The sequence below is a fragment of the Theropithecus gelada genome, chromosome 14 (genome assembly GCF_003255815.1).
Source record: "Theropithecus gelada isolate Dixy chromosome 14, Tgel_1.0, whole genome shotgun sequence".
In the NCBI taxonomy this organism is placed as follows: Eukaryota; Metazoa; Chordata; class Mammalia; order Primates; family Cercopithecidae; genus Theropithecus; species Theropithecus gelada.
This window is the reverse complement of record NC_037682.1, coordinates 84,791,093-84,811,536: the sequence shown is the minus strand read 5'-3', so window position 1 is coordinate 84,811,536 and position 20,444 is coordinate 84,791,093. Positions and strand designations below refer to the sequence as shown.

Genomic DNA, 20,444 nt, shown 5'->3' with positions numbered 1-20,444 from the left:
AGTGTTTTGTAATATGTGAGAAGTTATTAAAAGAGCTTACGAGCAGATGATGGACAACATAATCGTGCCTGTCAAGGAGGCTTCACAAGGTGAAGCGGTAGGATGTATCCTGCAGCAAAGCTGATAAGCACATTTCACCGAGCCTCAACATGTCCTGGCGAGGCAGGGAGTCAAAGCTTGGGGTCCTTGGATTTTCTGCAGAAAATGCCCGGGGGTGGATGGAGATTTTCCTAGCTATATTAGAACTCCCTTAAATCCGTCCTCTGCATTGCTGAGTGTTGGATCCAAATTAGCAGCTAAGAGGCTTTTTTTTTTTTTTTTTTTTTTTTTTTAAATAACCAACCTGTGGCATCTACAAATGAGGTAGCGCATGAGTGAGGGAGCTTCTGGAAAGAACCACTGTGATCAACTGTTATGGGTCAGAATTCCCTGCTAATGGGTGACTGTGCTAAAACACTTGCTTAAGGCACCTCCTTTTTGGAAGGAATTAGCTGTTTCCTTTGACAGCTAGTGTTTTGACCCCTGTTTGGAAGAAACTGGATGTTTAAAAGGGCAGTGATAACAAGAACTTACATATGTCAAAGGCAAAAAATTCTAAATAGGGAAAGGCATAACAGTCAACTACAGAGAAAATAAATGTCCAGCTCCCTCCTAGACTTTCTGAATCAGGTTCTGGAGATGGAACCCTTGTCTGTTTGTTTAGGCTGTTTATTTTTTAAAACTCTCCAAAGGATTCTGACACAGAAATGCTAGAGTGTCATGGCCCTGCATCTGCTTGGTTGCAGGCACTGTAGAAGGTGTCCTAACACTGGTAGGAGGTAAAGAATTCAGGGAGGGGTTTATGGAGCCCAGAGCCCTTCGCTCAGATCACTATCCATTTAACAGATGTCTTGGGAGGGGCCATGTAACCTTTTTGAACTTCGATTTCTCCATCTATAGGTGGGAGCATCCAGATCTTTTCGTCCCCTGGTAAGAGCACATGCATGTTTTTTGAGCTCTCTAGAGAAAGCCTTAAAATAGAAGATGATAGTTTTGATATCTACAACACAAAAGGCTTTGACCACAATGTCCTCCAGAAAATGACTCATGTTTCTCAGTCTTTAGGGAGGATTATTTAATTTTTACTGACATTTTAATAGTCCCTTAGCCACCTTCGAAGATTTAACACTTCGGAGAATAACAGCTTTGGGGAAGGGGGTAAAATACATTAAATCAGTGACCTATGCAGCTTAGGCATAACAATTTCTAAGGCAGTAGGAAAAACAAAGAATAGATGCTACTTAAGAAAAAACAGGCTAAAATCAGAATGGAATCAATCTCTTTCAAAACATTTTCCTGTAGAAATTGTTGGAGTATAGAAAAAAGCATTAGGCTGAGGTGATGATAAGCTCCTTTTTGATCCAGCTTTGCCACTAATTAAGTCATCCTGGGAAAGTCTCTTTGTCTCTGGACCTCAAGATTTGACTGGATTTTGTCTCGGGGTCTTTTCAGTGGTAACATCCTAAGATCGAATAGGATGGCATTTCCGTAAGAAGTGGACCTAGTGCCCCACGGAGGGCCCATGAATCCATGAGAACAGCAACAAGGAGCAGCCAATAGCTTTCCACCATCACTCATCCCTGCCTATGTCAAATAGCTGTGCTCCCAACACAGATGCACTGCTCCTTCCCAAGGTGGGCCCCGTTCTAATTGTCACTGATCTGCACAAGAGCCCCTGTTCCTTGGAGAGTGGAACCTATGAAAAGATAATGTCTATGATCAGGGAATCTTAAGGATGTGTAGATAGACTTGAAGATGGCCATGAACTTGCATTAGTATACTAGTTCTCTCTTGCTCCATGCCAAACTGCCCCAGAACTTAATAGCATAACACAACAAATGTTTATTATTTCATGGTTTCTATGGATCAGGAATCCAGGCATTAGTTAGTTCGTTATCTGTGGCTCAGCATTTCTCTTGAGGTTGCAGTCAAGCTCTCAGGCAGGGCTGCAGTCTCATCTGGAGGCTCAAATGGAGGTTGGAGGGTGGGTCCATTTTCAAGAGCAGTTGTTGATAGACCTTGACCACTCACCACATGAGCCTCTCTCAGGGCTGCCTCACAGTACCACAGCTGTCTTCCCCTGGGGCAAGTGATCCCACAGAGAGTAGGAAAGAGTGTTGTAGACTGAATTATGATCCCCTAAAATTCATATGCTGAGGCCCTAATTTCCACTGAGACTGCTTTGGAGATAGGGCTTTTAGGAGGTAATTAATGTTAAATGAGGTTGTTAAGGGTGAGGTCCTAATGTGACAGGATTAGTGACCTGTAAGAAGAAAAGAAAGACAGCTCTCTCTACACCCAGGTGCCCCTAGGAAAGGCCACGTGAACACACTGGGAGAGTTTGTCTACAAACCAAGGAGAGGGCCCTGGACAAAACCTGACCAATGCTGGCACCCTGAATGTAAATTCCCAGACTTCAGAACTATGAGAAAGTAATGTCTGTTGTTGAAGTCACCCAGTCTAAGGTACTTCGTTATGGCAGTCTGACCAGACTAATACAAAAAGCATTGCCAAGATGGATGCCACAGTCTTCTCATAACTTAATCTCTGAAGTGATATGATCACTTCTGTCATACCCTGTTCATTAGATGTGCGTCAGTAAGTCCAGCCCCCTCTCAAGGGAAGGGGTGTGAATATCAGGAGGTGGGGAATCACTGGGGTTATCTTAGAGGCTGCTACCATAAGGGAGGAATATGGCATCTCTATTTTCATTAACCTCTAACTGGCTTTAGTGTCACATTCCATAATAAATGTAGGCAACAAGTCACTGTGGTATGAACAGCACCTGTGGTTTTGTAACCAATATAAATCAGATATTTTCTTATTATGTTATGGTTGTTGTACCTGCCTCTGCTTACCACTACTTTGAAACATGGGAGTTGTTAGACCTATTGCACTAGATTTTGTTATTTAATATATAAAAAGAAATTCATATTACTATATAACAACTGAAAAAATGCTTGGACAAATCTATTTTATTTGTAACTTTTTGTATTTTACTTTTTGAGATGTAAAGTATTATTCTGAGAGGTGATTCACAGGTGTCACCAAACTGTTAAGGCATTTGTGACACAGAAATATTAAGAATCCCTAAGCAAGTGATATTCAAAGTGTGGTTCTGGGAACAGCAGCGTCAACATCACCTGGGAACTAGTCTGAAATGCAGATTATCAGGAGGTCCCTTCCCTGACCTACTGAGTCAGAAACTCTGGCGGAGGGACCCAGCAATCTGTTTACGCCCTCGAGGTAGCTCTTATGCTCACTGAAGTTTGAGAACCACTGATCTAGAGTCTCATTCAGAAATTGCATTTTCCACAAGCTCCCAGGTGATACTGAGACTGTCGGTCCAGGGACCACTTCTTGAGTACCACTGTCCTACCCCTGACTATAGCATCACTATTAATTGAATGTCTGTTAATCAACCCTCCTGTGGCCACTATCATAATGTCTGCAGCCCTGCTACTAACCAGCTGTGGCTCAGGGCAAGTTACCTCAACCCTTAGAGTTTATTCATATATTAAATAGAACGAAAAAGTATGCTAAGTCGCAGGGTTATTATGAGAAATGGGAATAATATATCTAAAGCACTTGGCACAGTGCCTGAAATGGAGCAGAAGCTCTGAAAGCAGATGGTATTAGCCATATTATGAATATCATTTAAAGCTCTTATTAAGTAACTGAACTTGCCTAGGAGGGTTCAAGACTAGTAGAGAAGAAACACGCATGCAGCTCTCTGTCAGGATAATCAGGACATGCGTGGGAGCTCAGAACAGGGATATCTAACTCCAACGAAGGAAAATGTGGCCTTACAAGTTCAAACTGCTTTTTATTCACTCTTGGACCAGTCTCACACTGATGCTTTGAGGCCAGCAAAGGGAACATTACTGTCATTCTCACATTACAGAAGAAGAAACTAAAGGCTCAGAGAAGCTAAAGACTTGCCCCAGGTCACTAATCATCAGGGCTTTCCCCATGCTCTTGTGAGCTCTTGATCAATCCACTTACTAGATGTGTTTCTGGGTACATTTGGGGATGTCCCTGTGGCCTGATCTCCAGGGTCTGGAGAAACCCAGGGGTGCTGTCTCAGCTGAGAGATGAGGCTGCGAGGAAGCTGTCTACTTAGAAAATCCTAAAAGGGAGAAATGGCAGGATGTTTGCATGCCTCCACTGTGGAAGACATGGACACAGCCAGTTTCTTCCAGATGCCACAGACTGCGCCTTCTCTCTGTCCCACACACTCACATACCGATGCCAGTGAAAAAGCATGCTTCAGGATTCACCTCTGCTGTCAGATGTGCCTTTTTTTTTTCTTTTGCTTTTGGAGCACAGTGCAAAGGTAGTATATTTAGTCAAGTTCCTTAAAGACTGGAGTTTCAGAGAGTAAATGCTGAATGTATATTGTCTTCCTTGTTTGTTTTCCTTCGGGAGCTCAGAAGGGTGACGATAGAAGATTTGACATCAAACACCGTCACCGAGAGTTGGAACTTTGCTTTAGCTATGAAATCTAAAAGGGAGTGTCTAGGGCTCCAGTATAGACAAGCATTTCGGATTCTTACAGATTGGTTTGAGCAACACTTCCTCAGACTCTGTCCCAAGAAGATCCAGGAAACTGAGAACCCAGGGCACGTGAGATGCTTTTCCACTAGAGTTGCAGCATCTCGTCCACATTTCCAGTGGACTTTTGTCACCTCCAAACTTTTCTTCCCAAGTCTTGGTTCATGGTTCTCAAAAAGTGGCAGCCAAAAAAGGCTGAGATGGGTCAGAAGAGGCAGGAAAACCACTGGATAGATTCACTGAAGGTGGTTTGGTCAGAAAGATCTCCATCTAACAATCATTAGTGGTCATTTTCATGCATATTCCTCTCAAATACATACATTCCTCCTTCATAGGCAGCTATGCTCTCAGAGCAAATGGTGCCCTGGCCAGCCCTGTACTTCCTCTGACAAGATCTATGCTTTGGAAAACCCAGTTCATTCCAGCATCTTCCCTAGGAGAGCAAAGTGCAGGGGTCAAGATGCTATGTCTCTCATGAAATCCTACACAAATTCCCAACATGGACAGCAAGCTTACACCATTATAGTGAATGCCAGCACAAAATGGAGGACGCTGAGGACAACTGAGACACACACTCAGGGCAAAACAGGGAAGCTCTGTCAAAAGATAAGTTTTCTTAGTATCTTTCCTCTTTTCCATTAATATGAGGATCAAACTATGAACTTTAGGGGAAAGGCAGCATTCTGGAAGGCTCAGAATTTTTCATATTTTCTATTAATGCAATTTACTGATTGGGACCACTGCCCATTCATGTATTAAATAATCTGGCACCTACAGAGCCCTCACTGGGTGAGGTATTTCTCTTCATTTTTTACTGACTCCCTCTCACCTTTCCCCTCACCCTGAAACAAACTCCTGAATCTCCTCAGGTCACTCAGCCCAGCGGCTGCCCTGCTTTGTCAGACGGCAGTCCACTTCCTGTATAGAGACATTCGAGGGCAGGCGTGTGCCTCTCAGTGGGTTTCCTTAGCATCTCCCTTTGAGCATCTTCCTTTGTGTTTCAGTTTTTCCTTTCTGCCTCTCTCTTTCCTTTTACTTCTTTTTTATTTTTATTTTTATTTTTTTGAGATGGAGTCTCACTCTCTTGCCCAGGCTGGAATGCAGTGGGGTGATCTCGGCTCACTGCAACCTCCACCTCCTGGGCTCAAGTGATTCTCCTGCCTCAGCCTCCGAGTAGCTGGGATTACAGGCTCACATCATCACGCCTGGCTAATTTTTGTGTTTTTAGTAGAGATGGGGTTTCAGCCTGTTGGCCAGGCTGGTCTCGAACTACTGACCTGAAGTGATCTGCCCGCCTTGGCCTCCCAAAGTGCTGGGATTACAGGCATGAGCCACAATACCCAGCTCTTTCCTTTTACTTCTAAAGCCAAGTAGTCCCTCCACACCCCTGAGGCTAACTCTCCCTGCTCATGAGTGATGTCACCTTCTCCCACCTCTTTGGGACCCACTGGGGCAATGATTCTTTCCTGCTTTCATCGTTGCAGCAGAGGCAATGAGTGCTCACCAAGTCTCCCCGGGCCTCTCCTATATGTCCCTGCTCTTATGCAGGTGGGACTGCCTGAGGGACTCCTTCTGGGCAGTAGATAGTGGTAGAGTGATGTGGTCTCCACTAGGCTGAGGCAGCTAACAGCTGGCATGCTGCCTTCATCTCTCTCTTTCCCTCTGCCATGACCTTGGAAGCCAAAGGTCAGAAGGTGGTGGGACCAGATTTCTGAGTCACTAGATAGACTCCCACTGACCTGTACTTCACCTGGGCAAGAAATAAGCTTTTGCTTTGCTAAGCCATTGAGTCTTTTTACGAATGATCTCAGTCTTGCCAAGCCTGTCCTGGCTAATACTCATCTCTCCGTCTATCTGTCTCTCTGTCTCTCTCTTCTGTCTCTCTCTCTCCATCCAAGTTCAAGTCCCAACTCTTAGCACTTTGGTAAGTGCTAATACCATTTGGTGAATCCTTCCTGAGTTGTCCCAGTTGAAGGTTCATTGCTTACATTGCAATGCTCCCACGTGGACCTATGGAGTGTTTTACATGTGCTATCTGACCAATCCTTACAAAATCATTAGTTTTACAGATGTAATTTTATTACCACACTCCTCATAGTTTTCTAGGAATCTTGTTGTACAGGTCTGTTTCCCACTATGACTGTAAAACCCCTTGAAGGCAAGACTGTCACAATGAGCAAACATGTCTTTATTCCTGACTTCCTTCTGGAGGTTCACACTTGAATTCCCAATATGTCCCCATGTTTCATCTTCCTTTCCATGCCAGGCTGTACTGTTGACCGCCTATGCTACTTCTGCTCATGCAGCACCTTCACCTGGTGCCCATGTTTGAAATTTTGACTAAATAGCCTGCCTTGCTTTTGGTCTAGTCAGTTGCCAAAATCTACAGATTTCACATCTGAAATCTCAATCTGGCTTTCACCAGCTCCTTATTTTTTATTTTTTAATTTTTTGAGACGAAGTCTTGCTCTGTCACCCAGGCTGGAGTGCAGTGGCGTGATCTCAGCTCACTGCAAGCTCCGCCTCCCGGGTTCCCGCCATTCTCCTGCCTCAGCTTCCTGAGTAGCTGGGACTACAGGCGACCACCGCCATGCCCAGCTATTTTTTTTGTATTTTTAGTAGAGACGGGGTTTCAACGTGTTAGCCAGGATGGTCTTGATCTCCTGACCTCGTAATCCACCTGCCTCGGCCTCCTAAAGTTCTGGGATTACAGGCATGAGTCACTGCGCCCAGTCCACCAGCTTCTTATTTTTAAATCCCAAAGCCACCACTCTCATTTTGGCCCTTGTGGTCTTTCTTAATACACTCCTAGGAGCTTTCCTAGTCCCTGGTTTTCCTTGTTCCAATTCATTTCAGAGGCTCCTATCAGATTAGCATCCCCCAAACTCTGAATTCATTATTTCTTTTCTCAAATGTGCTTAATGGTTCTTTTCCATCTGTTAATTAAATGGCCTTCACAAACAACCACAATCAGGCCCGGTCTACTTTTCTTATCTCATTAATCTCTCCTCCCTCCTGGACCAAGTGATGTTCTCTAAACTATTTAGTTGGGTCCACACTTTCCCAACTTCCTGGCTCCTATCTTCCTGAATGCATTCCTATCCCTGACTGTGGAAATCCTATTCATTCGGGGAAATTTGCTTTTTTAAAATTTTACCTTAAGTTCTGGGATACATATGCAGAACGTGTAGGTTTGTTACACAGGTATATATATGCCATGGTGGTTTGATGCTCCTATCAACCCGTCATCTAGGTTTTCAGCCCCAAATGCATTAGGTATTTGTCCTAATGCTCTTCCTTCCCTTGCCCCCCACACTCCAACAGGCCCCAGTGTGTAATGTTCCCCTCCCCGTGTCCATGTACTATTAACGGTATGTGTGTTCCCTTTAACAACTATTCATTTTACCACTATTCACCTTTAACTTCCCTTTTTCATAAATGTTGGGTCATGAAGTCATGTCACCAGTTTATGGGAGCAAAGATATTTCCAATTGAACTTAATGCTAAAAATCTAGAGAGCTGCCATGGTATTTCTTAGAACTCATAAAATGGGTGTAAAATTATCTTGTCCTCTTCTGTTTTTATTTTATTCCTGACCCAGGCAATGACTCTAACATTAATGTTAGTTCATTATAAGTGATTCATAGAAAAACAGTTGTTTGGCTAAAAGCAATAATATATTTTAAATTTATCAAATCAGGATATGAACGTTTAGCAAGTCATAGAGTCAGATTTCAGATTATATCCTTGTCTTTTCTTTGCAATTCATAATGAATGGTACATTTTGTAGTCAATTGCTGGCTGTCTTAGTCTGTTTGGGCTATAAAAAATAGCCGAGACTTGGTAATTTATAAACAACAGAAATTTATTGCTCATAGTTCTGGAGGCTGGGAAGTCCAAGATCAGGGCACCAGCAGATTTGGTGTTGGTGGGGACACATTCTATTTGAAAGGGGCCTCCAGCAGACACTAGGTGTTCTTGCATGACAGAAGGGACAAACAGGCTCCTCAAGCCTCTTTTATAAAGGCACTGAAGAGCCCTCAGGACCTAATCACCTCCCAAAGGATGCATCTCTTAATATGTACACATTGGGAATTAGGTTCCAACATACGAATTTTAGAGGGACACAAATTTCAGATCATAGCACTGGTAGAATAATTTACAACTTCTGGTAAAGCAATGTGCTTAACCAAAGAAGTTTCATGAACCAAATATGCCTGTCATTTACACAAATGAAGCCAATGATCTTCAGTAGGATCAAAAACCAATTAGACAACTTGGATGAATCTTAAGAGAATTATGCTGAGTGAAAAAATAAGACCAATCTCAAAAGGTTACAAACTATATAACTTAATTTAAATAGCATTTTTGAAATAAGAAAATTATAGATATGGAAGTCAGTGGTTGTCAGGGGTTAGGGATTGGGAAGGAGGTGTAGGGAGGGGGTGGGTCTGGCTCCAAAGGGGCAGAAAGTGGGAGGTGTGTGATGTATGAATGTGGTGCTTACATGAAGCTGCACAGGTGATAACATTGCATAGAAATATATACACGCACACACCCTGAAATTTGAATCAACTCTGTGGGTTGTACCAAGGTCAATTTCCTAGCTCTGTTGGTATACTATAGTTAGGCAAGGTGTTACCACTGGGAGAAGGGCTGGGTGAAGAAACTCTTGACTTCTCTATATATTATTTTTAAACTTCCTGTGAACCTGTAATTATCTCAAAATAAAAAGCTTAAAAATCAGACCTTTCCTTGTCATACTAGAGAAGGATCTGCAAACGAGGTCAGGAGGTAACACAAGTGTATTAGTCCATTCTCATGCTGCTAATAAAGATATATCTGAGACTGGGTAATTTAAAAAGGGAAAAGGTTTAATTGACTCACAGTTCTGCATGGTTGGGGAGGCCTCAGGAAACTTAAAATCATAGCGGAAGGCCAAAGGGAAGCAAACACATCCTTTTCCACATGATGGCAGAAAGGGGGAAGTGCCAACAAAAGGGGGGAAAGCCCCTCATAAAATCATCAGGTCTCATGAGAACTCACTATCATGAGAATAGCATGAGGATAACCGCCCCATGATTAAATTACCTCCTACCAGGTCTCTCCCACGACACATGGGGATTATGGAAACTATAATTCAAGATATGACTTGGGTTAGGTCACAGCCAAACCATATCAATAAGTAAGAAAAGCGGCTAGCAGAGGCAAGGTTAGTGCTGTGGCCAATGTCAAGGATGCAGCTGCTCTTTAGCTCTTGCCATGGGGGACCTGTGTGCCTGGAATTGCTGAGTCTTCTGAGTGCTGTTGTTTTTTATAAAATGCGGCAAATCTAAATTTCTAATGAAATTTTGACTTTTAAATATTAATAGCTATTTTTCTTTTCTTTCTTTTTTTTTTTTGAGATGGAGTCTCGCTTTGTCGCCCAGGCTGGAGTGCACTGGTGTGATATTGGCTCACTGCAACCTCCGCCTCCTGGGTTCATGCAATTCTTGTGCCTCAGCCTCCCGAGTAGCTGGGACTACAGGCGCATACCACAATGCCTGGCTAATTTTTGTATTTTTGGTAGAGACGGGGTTTCACCATATTGGCCAGGCTTGTTGTGAACTCCTGACCTTGTGATCTGCTCACCTTGGTCTCTCTTTTGAACACTGTAGAGGCCAAACTAGAAAGCTAGATTTGTGTGCAATGGCCATTCATGTGCAAACTCAGCTTCCAGACAGAGGTTCATTTTGGCTCCCAGATAAATTCTACCTTCAACAATCTGGTAATCTCAGTGCACAGCTCACACTGGTTTGTAATCTCTTAGGAAACAGGGAGAGATGGTCACTTTTGAGGCAGTAAATGTTCTTATCAGGCCACTAATGAAAATGTCTTAAGCCACCAATCATTGACAGGGATTCTGTAGAATGTCAGCATTCATTTGATTGCAGCTCAGACTGATGCTGCTGCGACTGGAATCTCCTGTTTACTCTGTCCAAGACCTTCACAACCACTTCGTCAGTATGCTGTCTAAGGCGTAGTAGGTGCTCAGTCTGTGTTGTTAGAAATATTCATTTGTTCTTCCTCAGCTGTCTTAGTTCTTGTACATTTTAAAGCTAAAAGAGATCTACAAAAACTGAGAAAATGAACTAAAATCTGGTATCTTATGCCACAGTTTTCCTGTGGCTGATGCAATGGCCTGGTGACTATACTTTATACATAGATGCCAGCAGTACCCTTATAATGTGTGTCTCTATTTGAAGCTTTGAATATAAGCCTCTTACTCCTTATCAAAAAATGAGTTGATCAAGGTGCTGGTAAGATCCTCATTCCAGTTTTGGTTCCTTAAAGTCTTTATCATCTCTGCCCTGTTAAATGTCCAGAATCTAGACATTCTTTCCTCCCCAACTCCCAACCAGGCCATCTGACTCAAAAGAAGTGAAAGGAGGACATAGCATGTTCTTCACAACTTACAAAACAGCTCCAAGCACACTGTCTGTGAGTCAGTAACACCCCAATCCACCCCCGCATGTTTCAAAAGCACCATGTGCACTAATCAGACATCCGTGTCCAGTCTAGCAGCTTGGGTACACTCAACTCCTTCATGGAGTGCCGAGAAAAATTCCAACCTTTCAGCTTTTAAAATTTCATCTATGGCCTAATTATACATTCTCAAAATCAAATTTAAAATGATTAAGTGATTCATTTCCATTAATTCTGTTCTCTTTCCCCAAAGTCATCTGCTAATAAGAGTCCAGAGAATGTTTTCTAATCCTCCTTTAAAAAAGAGACTATTTGTAGGTATTACATAAATATATATCAGTAAGAGGTCTTTCTTGTTTGCCATTTTTCACAAAGCTCTTTAATATGTAGACTTTTAAAAGGGTTGGTTCTCAGCCTTGAAAATTATGCTAATGAGGCAAGAGCAATAATTCAAATTGTAGCCACTAATTTCTCTAAGGGAAAATATGCAGAGACCCTGGGCTCTACGTTTGTTTTTAACTAATTATCATGTATTTACTTTTCCGTTAGTCCAATAATTTTTCTTTCAATTCAGAATTAAGCAATATGACACCGAATTATATAAAGGCCTGTTTAGCATAGCAGACACACCTCATCATTTCCTAGTATTCTGATTTACAGCTCTTAAAATGCACAACCGAGAGGCTGTCTATATGCCCTTTTGTATTTACATTCCATCATGCAGTCACCTCAATAACTTATGCATTCTCAGAAGGTCTACCTAGCAATTAACTCCAGTCTTTTCTAACTCACCATCTCATTATGTAAAGTGGATTTGAACATAAACTTTATTAGCAACTTTCAGTTCTAATTCCTTATTTCCCCCACCGCCACTCTGCTGAACAATGTCAGTTTATATATGACAAAAATGCTTTGGAAAATGGCAGTTTAAAAAATCCATGTTGGACTGGCAGCACATTTAGTAATTAGTTTTTACATAGCTAAAGCATGTGAGCCAGTTCGTCATAGAAATGGAAACGAATCAAATTCTCCCTGCTTTACAACATAGCCTTTTGACTATGTTTAGGAGGAAAAGACAATGAGGAAATCTATCATTTTTATTCAAAAGCTCAAAATCTAAAAACAACAAAACAAAACCCAAACAAACCAACCCAAACTCCTTTGCTAAAAGGTAAAGGACTTCTTAGTATCTCTTCTTCAAACTCAAGAAAGAGGACTTTCCTCACGCATATGAAGTGTATCAACTGAATAGTTGAAATGGGGTTTAATGTACATGTTCTTGTGGTAAAGAACCAAGGGGGCTGATGAAGGTTCTCATAGAACTAAAGGAATGGCAGCACCTGAAGACAAAGTGTCCACTGTGTGACAGGGAGATGCCTGCAACTGACTTACCAACATCGGGGTCCACGGCTTGAACTCTGGTCAACAGAGCCTTGGTGGCTGTGTTCTCATAGACGCAGGCGTTGTAGTGGTCAGAAGAAAACACAGGGGGGTTATCATTCACGTCCTCCAGGATTAGGTGGATGTTCGACTGGCAGAATCTGCCACCCCCGTCAGTGGCCTTGGCCATTAGGCTGTACACAGGGACCCTTTCCCTGTCCAACAGAGCCAAGGTTTTTAACTCGCCTGTGAAAATAAATGGCAGCACAATTGGTCTGAGTTTTTAAAAACTTTCTTTGGAGAGCAGAGGACCAATTATATACACAACTCTTAACATAGGAAGGACTAATGTCATTTGGCCCAGGTGTCCCATACTTAAAATGTAGCAAATCCAACAATTTATGTGTATGGAAAAATGTATGGGATTCTAGATGCAAAAACAAAACAGCTGTGTGACTTTCAAATTAATCCCTTTCGAAACCTCTGGTATAAGGGGCTCTTTCTTTTGACTACATGGAGAAGCCTCAAACCTCTTTAAACCTCTCAAGATCTACTCTGGAGATCAGTCTCTGGATTTCTGCTATATGTCCAGAAAACACACAGAGAATGGACTTGTATCTCTAGTTCTCTGATGGTCAATATTGTCAACAACCCACAGACCTAGAAGGGCAGTCTCTTTGCCTCCAGATACTCAACTTTTTACTCCATCATTTGCAGGAAAACAGGTAATGAAAACAGAAGCTGGCTTTAGGGGAGCAGGGTCTTGAAGGACCCCGATTGTGCAAGGGTTAACCCTTAACTTGCTGGATTGTGGAAGGGCCTGACGTTGCTTGGGGAGGAGTCAAGTGGGAGAAAACTTGAGGAGCATGGAAAAGCAGCTCCTTAGCATCCCACATGGAGCAATGTTATGTCTGTATTTTAACCACTGGAATAGCTGTATTGGTGCTGGATACCAGCTTGTGTGCAGATATTTTTGTTGTTCAAGTTTCATAAGATAATGACAACAAGCACAGTGACAAACCTGAATAAATGTTATTTGGTGGAAAGTATGACTCATGAAATATTATCACTCCTAAATAAAATGAGTAGGTATTATTTGGATGAAGCCCCCTATATTTATTTATTTATTTATTTATTTAATTTTATTTATTCATTTATTTTGACACTGAGTCTTGCTCTGTCGCCCAGGCTGGAGTGCAGTGGCACCATCTCTGCTCACTGCAAGCTCCGCCTCCCGGGTTCACACCATGCTCCTGCCTCAGCCTCCCAAGTAGCTAGGACTACAGGTGGCTGCCACCATGCCCAGCTAATTTTTTTTGTATTTTTAGTAGAGACGGGGTTTCACTGTGTTAGCCAGAATGGTCTTGATCTCCTGACCTCAGGATCCACCCGCCTCGGCCTCCCAAAGTGCTGGGATTACAGGCATGAGCCATTGCGCCTGGCCGAAGCTACCTATATTTATTAAGGGAGTTCATCTTTTAGCTTCCCGGCCATGGCCAGCCAGTTCTTGGATACAGGCTGGATCATTTCCCTCTCCTACTAAAAAAGCATCCAGGGCATTTCATTGGAACATTCAAGACACTCCACAATCTGGCCTAAAGTAGTTTTCCCTCCACTTTTGTATACGACATTACCTGGATGCGCTATGCTCTCTGGTCATGCTGTTCCTACAACTTGCAGTTTCCTGCTTAAGCCACGGAGAATTCTGACTCAGTTCAAATGCTAGTTCTTCCTTTAAGCAGTTTCCTTGTCTTATCAGAATATTAGTTACATCTTCATCTGTGCCCAGATATGGCTCCCCTTATGTTTCTCCTGAATACTCATTTCATTGTGCCTTACATTATTATTATTAGTTTACTTGCCTGTCTTCCCTACTGGATTACAATATCCCTTGGGCATGATTTATTTTGTTTATCTTGGAGTCTACCACAAATATCCCATAAAGTGCTTTTATGTCTACTGGCTACTCAATAAATGTTACCTATTGAATAGATAGTCATCAGGCCCATATAGCTGAGTAGTATATTCCCATGTAGCTAAGTCAGTGCTTCCTTGTAGGATGCAACTTCTTATGGGAGTGGGGCAGGGAAGAGTCACTACCTTTTTGGAGGCTCAATAGTCAGTTATTGTTCACTAGAATCAACACAACACTGAAAATATGCAAGCCAGCCAATCTTTATGCTTAAATTAAAAATGTCATTGGATGGGTCATCTAATCTACAAAACTAAAATAATTTGCCTCCATATAAAAGGCTTTTCCATTAGCTCTGGCCTTCAATGCAAGCATCTGCCTTTAGCACCTTGTCAATTTTACCTGAATGTACAACCAAGCAAATCTGAGGGCTCATAGGTTTGGATAAACTAGGCAAGCAAGTTTGATAAAAACTAGACAACTGTGTTAATAAGAACCAGAAAGGGACCCTAAAGACATTTCAAAGTGAGAAAAATTCTCCTTTCTATGAATTGCTGTCTGCTTTTTATGGCAACCTGCATTTGTGATATAACTTCATTTATACCTGTTACGAGCATATACCTTAAAACTTACAGATATGAGAAACAAGAGAAGCAAACAGAGGTGTCTCCTTACTTGATGCTAATAAATGTAGGTAAAGTCTGGGCAAGTTTTACAAAGGAAATAAAAAGTTTCTGTGGTCCAGAACACCCATATTTGGATGTGCTCCTATAATTTCTTAGAGTCCAAGATACTGAGCATCATATTCTTGGGGTGCAGAGGATGATACCCCAAAGTATTGCGCTTTGGCATACTGAGCACCTTCAATTAAAAAAAATTTGGAAGGCCTTAAAGCTGCCTTAGAACCAAGAACTTTCAAACTTTCTCTTATTCCCCTCATCTCTCTCAAGTGCAGGTGAAGACTCTCTTTGAAATTTCCTCATCTAAGAAAACTTCTTTCCAAAAGAAATGCATTTGTCTTAGGATCCCCCTGCATAGAAATCTCATCAAACAACTGGGAAAGATTGACCACTAGAGAAGAGAAAAGAGACTAAAAGTCATCACCACATCCAGACAGATTTTCCATCTCTTCTTCTGAGGTCAGCTCCAAGAGATTAACTGGGAGACTTTATCTGCATAACTAGATAACCTTTGTTCACAGTCAGTTCAATCCCTTACCTTCCCAACTTTTTCCAGTTCCATTGAGTTTCCTAGGAGAATTATTTACAAAATAATGGATGCCCTCCAGGTTATTCACTTCCCCTAAAAATCATTGACTATTCCTCTAAAATTGCCTACAGTTCCCCAACTTCCCTCTCCCCTAGCCTTAACCATCCGGCCCTTCTTTGAGTCTCTTATTTTTGGGGCTGTGGTACCCATGTTCACATAAGTAAATCTATATGCCTTTTCTCCTGTCAATCTGTCTGTCTGTGGTCAGTTCATTTCAGCAAATATTCAGAAAGGATGGAAGGGAAATTTTCCCTCCATCCCTATAAGAGCAAGTATACTACTAACTATTTACTAGTGATGAGATCACATAAGTTTAACTTCTCTCATGGATTAACAATGACATTTACCCAGAGAATAAATTTCAGCTTACCACTTTCTGGATCTAGAAAAAATTCACTGTTTCCAGATCCATAGAGTGAGTATCGTATATCTCCATTGGATCCAATATCAGCATCCTTTGCACTGACTTTCAGGATGATTTTATTTGATGCAATGTCTTCAGGAAGTAATGCTGTATATGCAACCTGGACAGAGGTGAAGAAAGGTAATAAAAATCATTAGTATTTGTGGGGGCAATTGCCATATTTAGCATTATATAGGATTTCTTTAAAAATTCATTGATATAATTTAGCTTTTGTTATTTTTTCCTGCACTACAGAAGCATAATACAATATATTATATTATATAAACATCATATATCTGCTACTCTACCACTCCTGTGCTTATTCATTTAACAAATATTTATTGAGCATCTACTATGCGTTAGGTACCATTCTAGACACTAAGAGTACCATGGCAAAGGAAACAGAAGAACATCCCCACTCTTGTGGAACCATAACACACACCACACATTGACCATGGTTGTCTGTTTTTCTCTTGAGCCCCAGTGAGTCCTAGGAATTCTCTTCAACTCTTTAAAGAGCCACTACCAGCATTTGGCATTAGTATGAGAGACTAAATCTATTTGCAATACTTTTCTAATCTACAGGACACCAATATTGTCTCTCAGTCTACATGATAGAAAAGAATAAATAGTGATTTAATTTCGGTATGAGAAAACATAATATCTAGTACTTGTATCTTCCATTGGCATTATGTTTTATACAGTAGTAAAAAGGCCACTTCACAAGGAGCCTGGAGACCAGTGTTCAGCACCAACATTACCACTAACCAAATGTGTAAACTTATATAAACAAGTTAACATCCTGTAGAGTGGTCCATTTCTCTTTTATGATATCAGTGATTTAAACAGAATAAGTACTAAAGTCCTTTATGACTTACTCAAAAAATTATTTAAGATATTTTTTTTTTTTTTGGTGGGGGCAGGGTACAAAATTAGGTATCTGATCTTACTACCTATACTCTTTTCATGTTTTCAATATTTCTTCCTAAACGTCACCTCCTACCCTCTTATACCCAATTGCAGATAAGAGCAGAAGTTTTCCTGGCCTTAAGAAGCAAAGTGAAATGGGCTTTGATTTGATTTTGGAGAAGCATAGTAAAAGCAGAGCCCTATTCCCAAATCTCACCTGCTCACACACTGGGCTATTGTCATTCACATCACTGACGCTCACTTCCACCATGGCCTGTGTGACAAAAAGCCCATCAGTGGCAGTGATATTGAGAAAGTAAATGTCCTGTTCTTCTCTGTCTAGAGGCCTCTTCACATAGACCTTCCACTCACTTTGCACCAGGCCCAGAGCAAACCTTCCTCGAGGGTTTCCTCCTGCAGTTAAAAAAACAGAAGAGCTTTTGAAGATGTGCAATGAAATGTCTTAATCTACACCTACCTTGAGAGGTGCATGTGGGGTCATCCAGGTACTCCTCAAACTGTATCATTTAGGATACTAAAAAGATACTGAAACTCCCTTTGATTCTGGGGCAACAAAGGATGATATTTACATGCTTGGCTTCTGTGAAAAGCAAAACAGTAACTTTCCAAGATAATAAAATCCACTTAGAGAAGCTGGAGATGATCTCTTGTTTAGTTCCCCTTAAGAACAATCAAATTCAAACTGTGAACAATCAATCGTCTTCTCAGGCTGACACAATTGTCTTTCCACTTAGTCTCCAGAGAGGATGTAATACACTCTAGCTCTTGTTACCAAGACAATTTCATTAGCCGTTGATTATGCAGTCAAGAAAGGCAGTTAGTTCTATTAAGGAATCTTTTAATGAAGGCTTTATCATACAGCTGTGCTCTTCTCATAAGAACTGGAGTTTGGGGGAGAAAAGTTTTCACCACAGAGGAAGTCCCATTAGTGTTAAATAGCCCTAACGAGGGGTCATTTAAAAAGCAGTTCAAAGATAAGCATTGCAATTAGACCAAATGTATCAGAGTGAAGCTGGGGAACATGGAAGAAAAGAAAACAGATGAAGTGGAACAGCTTTTTAAGATGCTGAAGCACTGACAGCGGTCCCAGCAATATGACTTTTCCACATCATTAAGCTACATGGGGGCAAAAGCAGCTTGGGGAACAAGACAGGAGGAGGAAGGAAGATCACAACCTTGACATAATCCGCAAGAGGGGAAAAATGTCATTTCAGACACTGAGAAAGACTGGGCAAGACCGCTGGCAATAAGTCAGGAGTCAGGTTTGATCATCACTATTTCATTTATTTGGACATTCAAGTATTTATCATATACTCTGGGCCAGGCATTGTTCTAGGCAGCAGGGCTATGTCAGTGGACAAAACCAGCAAAAATATTTGCTGTCACGGCAGAGATCACATTCTGGAGGGAAAGACTGAAAATAAACAAATAAGGAAAGTATACTGCATCCTGACTACTACTTCGTTGAAAACGTGGAGCCATATCCCCTACTTACAATGAATCTTTACAAAGCAGTGGGCAAATATCAGGGTCCTACTGAAGAGACGGAGTGGGATTCTGAGTGTCAGACCACATTCTTGCTTATAAGGCAAGGGGCTGCTTAGTCTGAGGGCCTCAGCACTGGGAGTGGGGGCAAGTCACAGTGGAATACAATGAAACCAAATCAGCCAGTGTAGAAAAGGCAAGAGCTGTATATTCCTCTGGGGCAGTGGTTCTCAACTGGGGACGACTGTGCCCGTCCCCTCTGTGGGGATATTTGTCAACGTCTGGAGACATTTTCGCTTGTCACTTTGGTGGGAGGGAAGTGATGGTGGTGGTATGTGCTACTGGCATTTAGTGGGTAGAGGCCAGGGATGCTGCCGAACATCATACAGTGCAAAGGACAGCCTCCCTCAGCAAAGAATTATCTGGCCCCAAATGTCAATAGCAGTGTGGCTGAGCAACCCTGCTCGAGGGAGCTTCAGGGTCTTCCCTGGGATATCACTTTCCTCCACCACTGGCCAGGATTCAATTATGCTTTAGTTGAATATTATTTCAACGCACACAAATTTAACCTCTCTATTAAATGCTTTCAGTGCAGGCCCACACTGTTCTTTTGTTACATAAAATGATTAATGGTCCTTTGTTAATCGGAGGCAGCACAGCCAAGTTGTGTTACATCAAGAGCAAAAGTTAAATCTAATTAAAATCAGTTGGTGGTTGGCACTGCTAATAGTAACAGTAGCTTTAAGCTACTCTGTACTCATTACTTTGCTAAAGTCAATGGGATAGTCCCTTTAAATCATCCATTGACAATTCAGAGGCTATCTATAAATAATTAAGGCTGAGTATTTTACAGTTTTTCCAAATAGAAAAGGACCCTTCAGAATGCCTAAGCAGCTTTTTTTTTTTCCTGAAAATAAATGCAAATGAATTAAAGTGATGCTTCACTCACCTCTTTCTTCACTATCTTTCATGTTTTAACTGCAGAAATACATATTTTAATGAGAACAGAAAGTCTCAGATAAATCATAAAATGCATAGTGTTTCAAGGGGAAGACATCACCAAGAGAACTGTCCCATAAAGAAAAAGGAAGAGAATCATGCTGAAAAGTGTGGCAACCCCAAGCATTGACACGTTTGCTCTACTGTGGATCTTACTCTGCAGTGATTAATTAACTTTCCTACTAACATACTTAAGCAGATTCTATGTCCTAAGGGCATTCTAATTAATTCATTTTTCACTCTGAATGATGTAGTTTTTCTAAAGGGAAGACACCTGACTACAAGTATTGATGATTCTTTACAATCTTTTGGCACTTTGTTTATGTTCTGCCTTTGAATGTGACAACATCAAAATATTAGCTTTAACCCACCCCCCAAATAGTTTTTAGGAAGAATGTTCCCACACTGCCAACCCTCTCTTCTTTCAGCTAAAGGTCAGCTGCCCCCTGGGAAACTACTCTGAGATGAAATCCTTAGCCTCTCAGGGCAACAGTGACATTTTCTGTGCCTTCTTAATGACTGACTTTGTCTATCTTGGCTTTCCCCTTTAATTGCTACTTGCTAGTCTGAAAGACAGAAAAGAAATCCAAAAAAATTTGGTTGTCAGAAGAAATACCCCTTGATTTGTAGTTATAATATAGGATTTCTCAGGGAAGGATCAAACCATGCCATCTAATGTGTGTACGTGGGTGCACATGTGTTGCTATGGCCAGGAGAAGTGTGCATGTGAAGTCTACTGTGATCAAGCTATTTGCTTTGCTCAGTATTGCAAAAGGTAGAAAAAAGGAACATGCTTAAAAGCAGAACCTCTCCACCAGAAAGTTGTTATTTTCATTCCCTCAACTGAGATATTTGGCTGGACTCCTTTTTAAATAGGAAGAGGTGACACAAAGACTAGTTACCAATGTGGGTAACACGTTTACGACAAACCTGTGAACTCCAAACTAAGGCTGAGTTAGCAACAGCCAACAAGCAAAAAACGCAGTCTTCTCAGAGATCCTTTACTCA

At 41.5% G+C, this 20,444-nt stretch overlaps 1 protein-coding gene across 2 annotated transcripts in view; it reads right to left on the bottom strand.

The window, feature by feature from the left end:
* Positions 1-20,444, bottom strand: part of FAT3 (FAT atypical cadherin 3) — a 558,548-nt gene that overhangs the window by 76,088 nt on the left and 462,016 nt on the right. For both annotated transcript variants that reach the window (XM_025356611.1, XM_025356610.1), the window contains exons 10-12: positions 17,149-17,345; positions 15,990-16,143; positions 12,451-12,684 (exon numbers count right to left, since the gene is read on the bottom strand). In XM_025356611.1, the coding sequence (XP_025212396.1) occupies positions 12,451-12,684; positions 15,990-16,143; positions 17,149-17,345 (585 nt within the window). The remainder of the gene's footprint in view (positions 1-12,450; positions 12,685-15,989; positions 16,144-17,148; positions 17,346-20,444) is intronic.